Below are 12,450 nucleotides of genomic sequence, written 5' to 3' on the forward strand. Positions count from 1 at the left end.
TAAAAAAGCAATGAAAGGATTTCATGTTCAAGTTTCCTATCATGACACCCCCCCCCCCCCCCCCCCCCCCAAGAAAAAAAAAAAGTTCAAGAAAAGTTTTAGGAAAAAACTAACTTAACTGTTAAATTTCAAACAACCATAACTGTTCTTTAACCCTTTATGTGCCACACTCAGTATTGGAATGGAATCTAAGTGCTTAGACAGAGGTTGTGGGCTATTATGATACCTGTGAGTGTAATAATAATAGTATATCAGTGCAGTGAAGCAATCTAATGTATATATCTATAATGTACTTGGCTGATGGAGGTCACGCTTCATTCCTGCTAGGTATCCCCCACTTTTTAATAAGTGGCCAGTATGGACTAAAGTAGTAAAAAGTCATTCATTTTTGCGCTAAACAGTTGCTTATTTATTATATGAATTGATTTTTAATGTGAGCCCCAAATTCTGACCTTTTGGTGTTTTTATAATAAGGATAATAATATGAACTTTACTTTGGAAGTATGGTGGTTTCTTTTCCCTATATTACAACAGTATAATATATATTTTTTTATTATATATAAATAATTGTATGCTAAAAATGATTTATTTTACAAATGTGCTTTGTCCTACTCTTAAAAGATGATCAGCTGTACTTAAAGGTCAGGATCTGGACATACAGTAGGTCAGTGATAATGACTGCAATTTAGGGTTTTCACTGAATCATGTGACCATGCATGAGTGCCTGAAGAAATTCAAACACATCAATCAATCAATCAATCAATCAATCAATCTATCAGTCAATGCTTGAAGAATGATATATTGAAAGATAAGACATCTCTGTCAATTATCAGCCAGGTGGAGAGTGATAAGAAAAAGTGTATTGAGAATATATATAAACCCAATAAAGTGGTAGATTAGCCTTCCCCATTATCTTGACGGAATCTCCAACCTTTATATTTCAAGTGCATTGTTGATTTGTACAGTGATTGTGTAGCTAATTGCTGTACTGATCAAATCTAATGGCCTATTGTCAGAACTGCAAGCAGCAACACACAACAGGCTACAGGTTGATGACAAATCCTACATTTAATGAGATTAAGGTCAACTTCTGTCATCGCACTCCATGGGCATCCTTTGAGCAAGCCTTTAATTGTTCAGATAAATTGTTCCTGGCTTGATAAACTTCTAAACGTTACACTTGTCAAAGGCTAGCTCTTGTATGTATGTACTGCTTATAAAACAGAGCAGATTTAATAGTGACTGATATGGTGGACCAACGCCAGCCCAGACTTGAATCTACTTTAATAAAAGTTTCTTCCTAAATTACATTAGTTTGTTTATCCTGGATTGAGGTTCCTATTCCAATATATTAGGGATTTACAAAAAGGCCAATTCCTTTATAAATACTTATTGTCAGAGTGGCTCACTTTAGAAAACTGCAGTGGCAAAGCAATGGGGCTCCCTAGTGCCTTGCATGCCTCTACATGATAATGCTTATTTGTCAAGGGAGCTATTCCAATAATAAGCAAGTATTAGTGTAAACTTGAATGGATTAGTTATTTAACATATTTTACAGTCACAATGAGAAATTAATTATAAACAATAGGCAATATTTATTATTCTCTCATGAAAATGCATGGGAAGAATACAAGTGATGTATAGACTTTATTAAGTTTAGATTTATGTTGTAGTGCTACAAGGTTTCAGCACTACCAGTGAGCCGCAATTCCATGAGTTTAAGAATACAGTCTAACAGATTAGTAGAATTCTGGAAATTTAGGGTCCATTTACACAGAAAGATTATCTGACAGATTATCTGCCAAAGATTTGAAGCCAAAGCCAAGAATGGATTTGAAAAGAGGAGAAATCTAAGGCTTTCCATTATGATCTGATCTCTGCTTATAGTCTGCTCCTGGTTTTGGCTTCAAGTCTTTGGCAGATAATCTGTCAGATAATCTTTCTGTGTAAATGGACCCTTATGCTAAGTTTACACGGAGCGATAATTGGCCCGATCGTACGAGTACCGATTTTCTTTTTTAACAATCAGCATTTAGATGGTACGATATATTGTACAGAAAAATCATTTTGTGATCATTTTGCGATCACGCGCCCGCAGCCCGGCCCGCCTGTTTACTCAGAACGATCTGCGAATTTTTTGCGAACGACGATTTAAGAACATGTTAAAAGATCAAAATGAATGATTTATCAATTGATTGCCGCGTTTACACGTACAATTATCATTTAAATTCGATCGTTATCGCGAAAATTCACCCGATCGTTCCGTGTAAACGTAGCATTACTTTTACCATTAGATGGATACCGCTATTTCATAATGGTCAGCGTTAATGTAAAGTTACTATTTCAATGCAGATACTGTAGTTGTGCAACAGCTGTAAAGTAACAGGTTAAACATGGATTTATAGTTTAATATTATTCATCAAATAAACTTTTTGCATCTGTTATGACAATCTGATTATTTTGGGTGGAAGTAGGTCAACCAGCCCAGCAGTTTTAGTTCAATAATTGATTGTCTTCATGTAAGTTTATTGTTTATATTGTTACATAGAACATAACAATTTTAACTACCATTTTAGCAGGTTGGTAATATTAACAAAAGTACATTCTGTAGCAACAAATGACTGCACTCTTACATTGTACATGTTTAGTCATGCTACAGATTTGCTGGTGCTTCAGTGATGTAGAGGTAAATAGGTCACTGGCATTTCCTTTCCAAAAAGGTACATTAGGTTGTCTGTAGAGAGAAGAGGTGAAATGTCAATCTATTACATTTTGATATGTGTGCTATACAATCACCATATAATAGTACTTCATATTAGGACTAAATGTGTGTGTATTTTATTCCACTGGCTAGTAGGAATATAATGAGAACGCCTTCCTTAGGCTACTGCTTGAGATGCTGACCACAGCAGTTGTAGTAATAATTGGGCTGGAGAGCTGACACATAAGTTTACTGATCATGGTAGATTGAGATTGTGTCACACGTACAATGTTGTAAAGGGGGCCTGTCACTAGGTCAGACTTATTAATAAGGGCACCCACAATCTTACATCTGTTACCTCACCAAAAATGTATTCCATAATATAACCTGTATCCCCACAATATTTGGTGGGACTGCTCATTGGGTTTCTTGTTTCTATGTTCTCAATGGAAGGGATATCCTGTAGCCCAATTCCTGTGTAGTTTTTTTTTTTTTTTTTACTATGATATAGTATAGCATTTCAGAGTAAATTATATGTCACTGTAATAGGGGAGCTTCTCAGTGTTTTATGCTGATTTATTTAGCATGAAACTGATGACATTTTTCCTTTTAAGGGCCTTTTACATGTGGCGACAAGCATTGCTAGAAACGCTCCTGCAGCCAATAATTGGCCTGTGTAAAAGTGACACCGATCAGTCAGTGATCGGGTCTTTAGAGCAGGCTTTTAAATTTATCGTTGTTGGGCACACATCTTCCATGTAAACGTGGTTATGTGTGCCTGATAAAGATGAAAGAAAATTGTATAATAAAATAAAAATGTAAATACCTGTGCTGTCAGTTTAAAGATCATAAGCAGCAATCTATACTTGCCACGTTCCTTGTGATCCAGCATGTCTCCTCCAGTTCATCTGCTGGCTTTATCTTCAGGCCTAGCCTCCTCCAGCAGGATTTACAGTTGAAGGAGGCAGGACCTGAAAATACAGTAGGGGGCCAGATTGGAGGACTGGAAAAGAAGCGCCGGATCACAAGCAGCACGGATGTACTGTAAGTATAGACTGCTGCTTGTGATCTTCAAACTGACAGCACAGATTTATAGATATCTGTAATGTCAGTTTCCCGAGCTGTGCAAATGATACAAGGATTGTTAGTGCAGCTCGGGTCCCTTGGTTTGTCATGCCACGTTAAGACATGCACACGAGTGCCTATATGCTGATTGGTGCTCGTTTGTAGCCCCCATGGCTGACAAATCACTATGGGGGACATTTATTAAGTCCGGCATTAAAAATGTCCCCGCAGCTACGGCACTATGGAGATTTATGTAGAGGTGTACTGCCTCTACATAAAGCTTGTGCACGCCAGTGCGCGCGGCAGTAAACCTACACCAGCCCAAAGCTGGAGTAGGTTTCCTGCTTATTTTCACACAAAAAAAAGATGAATCGCACAGACTCTGAGTCCGCATCCCCCCCCCATTCCGCCCCCCTATGCAAATGGCCCCTTTCCACCGAAAAAGACAATTTTTCTCCTTGAAACATGTCCCCCTATGTGTAAAAGGATCCTTTAAAGGAAACTATTAGCAGGTTCATACAAATGAACCTGTTTATATGTTCATGCAGCCACCTACCTCATCTTTTAGGCATCGGTCATCTAAAGACTGTCCTGCTTATGCATAATTGAATATACATAGGTAGGCATGACCAAAGAAGGCAACGAGCTGGCCAAACGGTGCACTGGGGGCTGAGGAACTCTAATTTACATATTTCATTTGGATTAAAGTTCTCCAAAAGGTGGGACCTACAAAGAAATCAAGACTGGCACCGGAAATATGAGGTAGGCAGCTGCAGGGATATCCAGCATTAGAAAAACATGGCCACTTTCTTTCAGAGACCGCATGGCCCTTGTCTCTAGTTTGGTAGGGTTTTGCATCTTAGTTCCTTTGAAGTGAATAAAGCTTAAAGTGGTTATCCAGCGCTACAAAAACATGGCCACTTTTTCCCCTACTGTTGTCTCTAGTTTGGGTGGGGTTTTGAAACTCAGTTCCATTGAAGTAAATGGAGCTTAATTGCAAACCGCACCTGAACTGGAGACAACAGTAGGGGGAAAAGTGGCCATGTTTTTATAGCGCTGGATAATCCCTTTAGTTGCAAACCACACCTGAACTAGAAACAAAAGTGATGCTGTCTCTAGAAGAAAGTGGCCATTTTTTTAATGCTGGTTAACCCCTTTGAAGGTTTTGACCAACTTAATTGTAGGAATCTGTACCCGCAGGCCCCTGAGACATAAATCTGGTACTGCTGTGAACCCACACTTTCAGTAGTAATGGATAAAAGTGGTCTGTGGAACAATGTTTGTTGTTGGTTAAAAAAAAATCTGCTGGTTAGAAAAAAGATTATGCTTAATTCATTTATCATACATACAATAACTTAAATTTAACTTCCCATACTGATCAGCTGCTGTATGTCCTGCAGGAAATGTTTTCTTTTCAGTCTGACAAAGTGCTTTCTGCTGCCAACTCTGTCCAAGACAGGAACTGCCCAGAGCAGTAAAGGTTTTCTATGTGAATTTGCTGCTGCTATAGACAGTTCCTGTCTCGGACAGAGATGTGCTCGGAACTAAGGACAGAGAGATTTATCTGACAGATTTTTATAGCCAAAGCCAGGAATGGATCTTAAAGAGGAGAAGTCTCAGTCTTTTCCTGGCTTTGCAAGCACTGCCATTGTTTAATGAAATTGCTGATCGCATTAATCACTATGGAATCCCAGCCGGAGTGTATATGCTCTGTATACACTCCGACCAGGATTCCTTGTGGCGGCACAAAAAACTGACATGTTTGTGTGGCCGCTAGTCAATGAATAACAGCCGCACAAGACTGACAGAGCAGAAAAGGTAAAGTGCAGCTCCGGCCGCACTTTACCTTGTCGGCTATGGGTAATTGGAATAAGGGCACACCCTAATGTGCCCGCATTCCAATTCTTAAGAAATTAAGTTCATCCAGCCCAGGGATAAAATTCACTGACACTGGCCGTTCTGTCAGAGAACGGCCGTTGCCATAATGTGTCACTGGGACAGCTATTTAACCTTTAGTTGTCACTGTCAAAGATGACAGTTGCATTTAAAAGGGCTTTACAAATTGCCATTGGTAGTATAGCAGCACAGATCGGGTCCCTGTGATGCAATTTCAGGAAGCCAACCAATTGTCGGCTCCCTGAAATTTTTTAATGGTGAAAACTATGCAAATTGGGTTTTGTTGTAATCATACTAACTTGAAGAATACAGATAACATGTCAGTTTTTGCCTCACAGAAGATGAGGTAAAATCAACAGTGTTTAAATGTGCTGCTCTTATTTCTGGGAAGCCAAGTGATTACAAAATATGCTGTACACTGAGTAGAAATAAACGTTGTCTAACGTAAAATACACTTTCCCCAAGAGAAATAGGCAGAGAAGGGTGAAAAGGAAAGATTTACTATGGTAGGCCTCATAAATATTAGTACTTATACAAACTAGAGTTACCTATTAGATTCCAGCTTTCAATTCTCCATCTAAGGCTACAAAATGAAACAAGGGATTTTACTGGTTGCAATGAATTTTTGGATCAACATTCAGTCTGCACTAGTTGTCACAGATCAGACCATATGTGTAATGCTTGTCAGTATGAACATAAATGTTTAGTGATTCACCCCAGGGCTTGGACAATTCACAATAATTGATGTATTTAAGCGATAATTAAAGTGTCTGAAAAATGAATATGTCAAGACTAGCCAGGAGCCATTTATTGTAGTATCGTAATTTGTAATCAAAGGTCAAATAAAACATTGTGTACGAAAAGGTATGGTAGAACATTTAGAATAGCAGGAAAGCTTGACTATAGATTATAGAAATATTTTTGATGTTTCTATGAACATATGCTATTATATCCATAAATAGTATGTACTGTTTCTTTAATAGGTAAGAAAAAAACATTCACCAGACAGACATAAAGGCCATTTTCCCTTAGCTTAGTGGCTTAATCCTAGAGCACTGCAAGAGTACCCATCAATCGAACAATTTGCAGTAGATAAAACTGGGTTAATTATAGACGAGGCAGAAAAGGAGCTGTCACTGAGGATGAAAACATTGAAATATCTCCTATCCATGCTTCAGTTAAATGAAGGCCCCTCTTGGAGACAATTTTAAAAATATATTAGGCATTTGCATGATTAACAAGTTTCTAATTTAGTTTTAGAATTGCTTATTATAGCTGTAAACACTCCTAAACCACAGGGATTTAACATTTTTAGTTGCCCTTCCAGAAGATTACTACTAACAAATTATTATTATTATTATTATTATTATTATTATTATTATTATTAATACAGGAGTAATTAAAACACCACTGTCATAAAGAAAAAAAAAAAACTTTGACATGGCACAGGGAGATGTCTTAATTTTTGATTGCCCACAATCTCACTGCTGAGACCCCTCTGATCAGGAGAATGACCTAGGAGAAGGCGCGGTAGTGCATTTCATTCCCTGGTTTAGAGCAATCTCTCTCTGGACAGCTCCATTGTAAGCCTATGGGGCTGCCTGGAAGGAGATGAATGAAAGTGAGGAAGTGCAATGTACTGCTCTCTTCCTTGTTGGGTGTCGCAGCAATGAGACCTCCACCAATCAGAATTTCCATATGTCCCAATAACATGTCAAAAGATTTCTTTAATAATCGGTACACTTAAGGTTAGGTCCCCTTTAAAGGAATACTGCAAGCAGTGTTTTGTGCCTAGATTAGGACCTAAGGGGGCATAGATATGGCAGAGGAACTCTCTGGTGCTCTACGAAACCCAATGTTGTGCAATGCCATTTTAGTTCCTGCCTTAAGCATAACACATATAGCTTATTACAGCACAGCTTTCATCTTTCAAGAGCAGAAAACAAAATTAAAGTGTATCTGTCAATATACCTTTCAAAATCTAAATGAAATGGGGATATATGAAATAAAGCAGGTTTGCAATTTACATTCATTGGAAAACACTGCACTTCCTTTGTTCTGACTTTTTTTTTCAAAGTCTAAACACAGGAAGTCCTGTATTTCCCAGGTGATCTGAGCGCTCACAGAGAAGGCAGAGAAGGCAGTATGGCATGGAAAGATACAGAGAAGAATAAGACCAAACATTTTTACAGAATTTCTGAATCTTCAACTGAGCTATAATTTTGAAAGTGTATATAAAAATGCATTTAGGTATAGTCTGCCTTAAATTACACTGCAGTTGCATTGGAAATAAGTACTATATAACTTAATAAGAAACTAAAGAAGTAATATAACATAAGCGGTATTCTAGAAAATAGGTTTTGCGTTTAAAAGTGCTTACACCAGCTCTATCAACACCAGCAGCTCAGGGCTTGCTGCTCTCCAACCATAGGTAAGAAATGTCTGTTCAGCCAATCACTATCTATGGCAGGTAACAGTAACATGCAGCACTTGTTTGGTCCAACACCCCGCCTGCTGCCGCAGCGGCAGCAAGCGGGTGAGAGCCGGGGGGCTGCCTAAGTGATAACTTGATCGTTCGGGCAGCCCATAGCATATAGCAGCGGTCTGCTGCTCCCTTTCCATGGAGCAACGGCAGCAGATCACTGCTTTATGAGTCGTTTGTTTTTCAACATGTTGAAAGACAAACGACTACAACGATCATTCATGTTGGCTGATTGTTGTGTTCTAATATACAGTATGATTATCGGCAGTATCGTCCGATGATCATTTTATGTAATAGGGCCTTTAGAATTACCATATTAGATTGGTATGAGGGGGGACATTGTGCCTTGTTTTTGTTATACTACCACACTGAGCATTTTTAATTTAAACTTTGTCAGAATACCCCTTTAAAGAGAGTAAATACTTTAGTCACGCCTGTATATCTATAATATGTTGTATATCTATGATTTGTTTACATGTTGTTTATATGATCCATTAGCTCCACTTCTTAAATTGGTCACGGTGGGTTAAATTTTTAAGAAGGCATTTATGAACTTACAGAATATGATTGGAATGTGTTTTGGAATGATTAAATTAGATTGTATGGCCCCAATTAAAGGGAAACTATCTGCAAGTTAGACAAATCTATCCAGTTGGTATGTCCCTTCTGTGCATGGCATGCTGAGAATTAAAGTATCTTACCTTCATCCTCTGCATTGTTTTTTGTGTATTTAGTAGACATATCCACATATCCTCAGGCTAAACATGTACTTTGGAGCACTGGGTGTGGGACTACTGCCCCCAAAGTACAAATCCGCCCCTTACCAGCCTGCCTTTCCTAATGAATATCAGTGGAGCGAGCCAGCTGGGGACTGGCGTGGTATCCCCCCCAGTGCTCCAAAGCTCCTGATTAGTCTGTGGATATAACTACTGACTACACAGAAATATGCAGAGGATTGAATTTAAGAGGCTTGCCTTCATCTTCAGCACCCCATGCACAAAAGGGATGTATCAGCAGGTTAGATTTGTCTAACCTACTGATAGTTTCCCCTTTAATCTGCGCCTCCATCCCCCAAACCACTTGTACCTTCGAATAGCTGCTTTTAATCCAAGATCTGTCCTGGGGTCTGTTCGGCATATGATGCAGTTATTGTCCTAAAAAACTACTTTTAAACTTGCAGCCTTGTGCCAAACGGCCGTGGCCTACAGAATCTGTGCTCTAACTTTGCATCACCCCTCTGTCCATCCCCCCCCCTTCATTATTAGAAATGCCACTGGAAGGATTTTTCCTATACCTCTGCAGCGAACACTGCACAGGTGCCTTAGCAATCCAGCCCATGTGCCGTCCTCAAACAGCTGATGAATAGGAGAAAATCTGCCTGGGGCATTCCTAATGATGAGGAGGGTGAGGAGGAGGGACAGAGAGGTTGTTACTCTAGGCCACGGCCATTTGGCACAGGGGTGCAAGTTTAAAAGTAGTTTTTTAGGACAATAACTGCATCACCTGCCAAATGGACCCCAGGACAGATCTTGGATTAAAAGCAGCTATCTGAAGGTACAAGTGGTTGGGGAGGAAGGGAAGATTGTGGGTACCGAGTCATTTTAAGGAAACAGTGAGCAAAGAACTTCAACCCACTGCTGTATTTAACATATCAATAATATTTATTCACAATGACTGTTAGCCACTATTTGTTCTAATATACTTCCTTTTATACGATGCAGGAATCCCGGGGTCTGCGCCATGTTTACTTCAATGTAAGTCACTTTTAGCTTACTTAAATGTTGTACCATACACACACAAAGTTAAGGCTACCCATGAAGCTCTACTGAAATATTATATTGGGTAGATAGGGTTTTAGTGGATTGATATACTTTTCAGAGAAGGATTATTGGAATCATTAGAGGACTGTACAAGATACACTCCACTGACATCCTCCATTTAATACCATATTACCACTATTGCCTTGTAACGGTGGTCCTGGATTCTAATCCCACGAAGGACAACACCTGCCAGGAGTTTGTATGTTCTCTCTATCTTTGTATTTCCTCCAGGTACTCCAGTTTCCCCACACACTTCAAAACATACATAGCTGCCGGAAATGTTGGCGCTATGTAAAAAAATTGTATAATTAATAAATGCTATGTTAGCTATAAAGATTATTACGTTGGGCATATCTATAGGACTTGTTAAAAAAATATATTTTGTAACTATTAAACACTTTGAAGGCTACATTCTGGAAATGAATAATACATAGTATTAGGTTATGCATGTTTTGATAATGTACAGGGCAGTAATTAATACAGAGATCAAATGACATGAATACAGCCCACCTTGCTGAGGTCCTGTACTTTCCTGCACAATCCATTACTGTAACACGTCACAAATATCATCTCTGTGTTCTGATGTTCTCTTGCAGGAGGCTTAACAGAGTGCATCAATCTATGTTGTGCAGAAATAAACTTGATTCCACTACCCTTAATAGAGCATTTCGTTTAGATGAAGCCAATTCAAAGTATTACTTATGATCCATTTAGTTGACCTTGAGTGCACTGAAATAAGTCTGTGCTCCTTTGTTAAGAAACATGTTTCTTGCTTCAGTACAAAACTGCTAATCCAAAATGACATTTTTATAAATCCGAGAGTATCCTTATTGGTAAAATAGAAGATTGAATGCTCTTTCATCTTTGTTTTAAATCTATGGAGGTAGTTTAATTAAACTGTGGAAACTGCTTAACTGACAATTAGATAGGAGTTATCTGAAACTACTGACTTGGCTGCCAGGGAGATTAAAATTCTCTGTGGTTACCCTACACATCAGAATACAGACCTAGAGGAGAACTCTGCTGTAAAGGGGATTATGACATTGGAAGGTTACTTTTTTTTTAACTTATCAGTTGTATCTGACATTGCAGCTTAGCCCCCTATAGTAATGTAAGGTTATGATAGTAATGTTAGATTAGAGTACATTGGGCTCACCAAAGAAATAGATTTTTAGGATGCACCTTCTGTCTATGTCTCCAGCTGAAATGAGATTAAAGCTGAAGAACAGCTTTTAAACATTAAATACATTGTCCATTCAATTAAAAAATCCCTTTTTTTTCCAAATATATTTTACTGTTGGCAAAGCACAAAATAAAATATTGCAAGTCATTACAATGAAAATGTTATAATTCCGCACGCAGGCAGATAATAATTACTTGTACAGAAAATAAGAAGACATTAGTATGCTTAGCCTTTCAACATATTATTATATTAAACAAAAGATAATAGCAATGAACTGAAAAACAGAAAACTAACATAAAACTAAAGTAACATAGGTCACCTCAAGAGAAATATTACATTAATACTATCTATGGATGGTAATAGAAAGATAGTAGAGATACATAATTCACTTGACTTTTAAGCATTCCCAGAGTCCCATTCAAGTCTGCCATGCAATACCATTTGGTAAGCTTAAATTGGCTCATAATAGAGTCTCGTTCCTCCAAAGAGAACACCTTATTTTTTTTTTGTTAACGCTGTCAGTTTTACACCTTCTATTTTCTTACAGGCTCCATCAGTTTAGATATTCCATCTAGTTTTCCAGCCAGAGACATGCCCTTCTATGCCATCAATTTAGGTTCCTATAGAGATGGGGGTAGGATCTTTTCACTGTTCAAAGCGTCTGGCTTTGTGTGCCTTGAGCATGACCGCCCCAGGGGACAGTGCACCTTATATTACCTACAATTTCTATAGAATCTTTGGTGTATTTTGTTCTGCTTTAGTTTTTAATTATTAATAGACTTCTTACAATTCTTATTGTTCCCTAAAGCATCATTTTCCTTATTTGATGCCCAAATATTAGTCACATCAATAAATCCAAATCACTAAATGAGAAGTGGAAGGCATAAACTGGTCACAGCACTTGTATAACAAATTCTGCTTAATTTTTATGTACTATATCAGCAGCACAGATTACACGCATGTTATGCTATACATATAAATAATAGACTGTAGTATCAATAAATATACATTTAAAATACACATTACTAACACATAGACACACCAAACCAACTTTCAAACTTCTTAAGTAGTGATCTTTGTTTATACACTAGAATTGAACAAATCTCGAACACACTCAAGTTTGACCAAACCCAATCACTTGGCATTTGATTACCGATGGCTTAAGAAGTTTGATGCAGTGATAGGAAGTCCTGGAAAACATGGATACAGCCTGTGACTCCATCCATGTTTTCAAGGAAGACTTAGAACTGCATCAAACCTCTTCTGCCATCGAGCCTTAAGGGTCAGATGAACCCAAGCGTAT

General features: G+C 38.2%; 1 protein-coding gene across 2 annotated transcripts in view; it reads left to right on the top strand.

Moving 5' to 3' along the window:
* TOX3 (TOX high mobility group box family member 3) overlaps positions 1 to 12,450 on the top strand; it is an 89,278-nt gene that overhangs the window by 5,464 nt on the left and 71,364 nt on the right. The window contains exon 2 of one of the 2 annotated variants that reach the window (XM_069968431.1): positions 9,866 to 9,898. The exons of the other annotated variant lie outside the window; for it this stretch is intronic. Coding sequence (XP_069824532.1) covers positions 9,866 to 9,898 — 33 coding nt within the window. The remainder of the gene's footprint in view (positions 1 to 9,865; positions 9,899 to 12,450) is intronic. 2 annotated transcript variants of the gene reach the window in all.

This window comes from Dendropsophus ebraccatus, chromosome 4 (genome assembly GCF_027789765.1).
Source record: "Dendropsophus ebraccatus isolate aDenEbr1 chromosome 4, aDenEbr1.pat, whole genome shotgun sequence".
Taxonomy (NCBI): domain Eukaryota; kingdom Metazoa; phylum Chordata; class Amphibia; order Anura; family Hylidae; genus Dendropsophus; species Dendropsophus ebraccatus.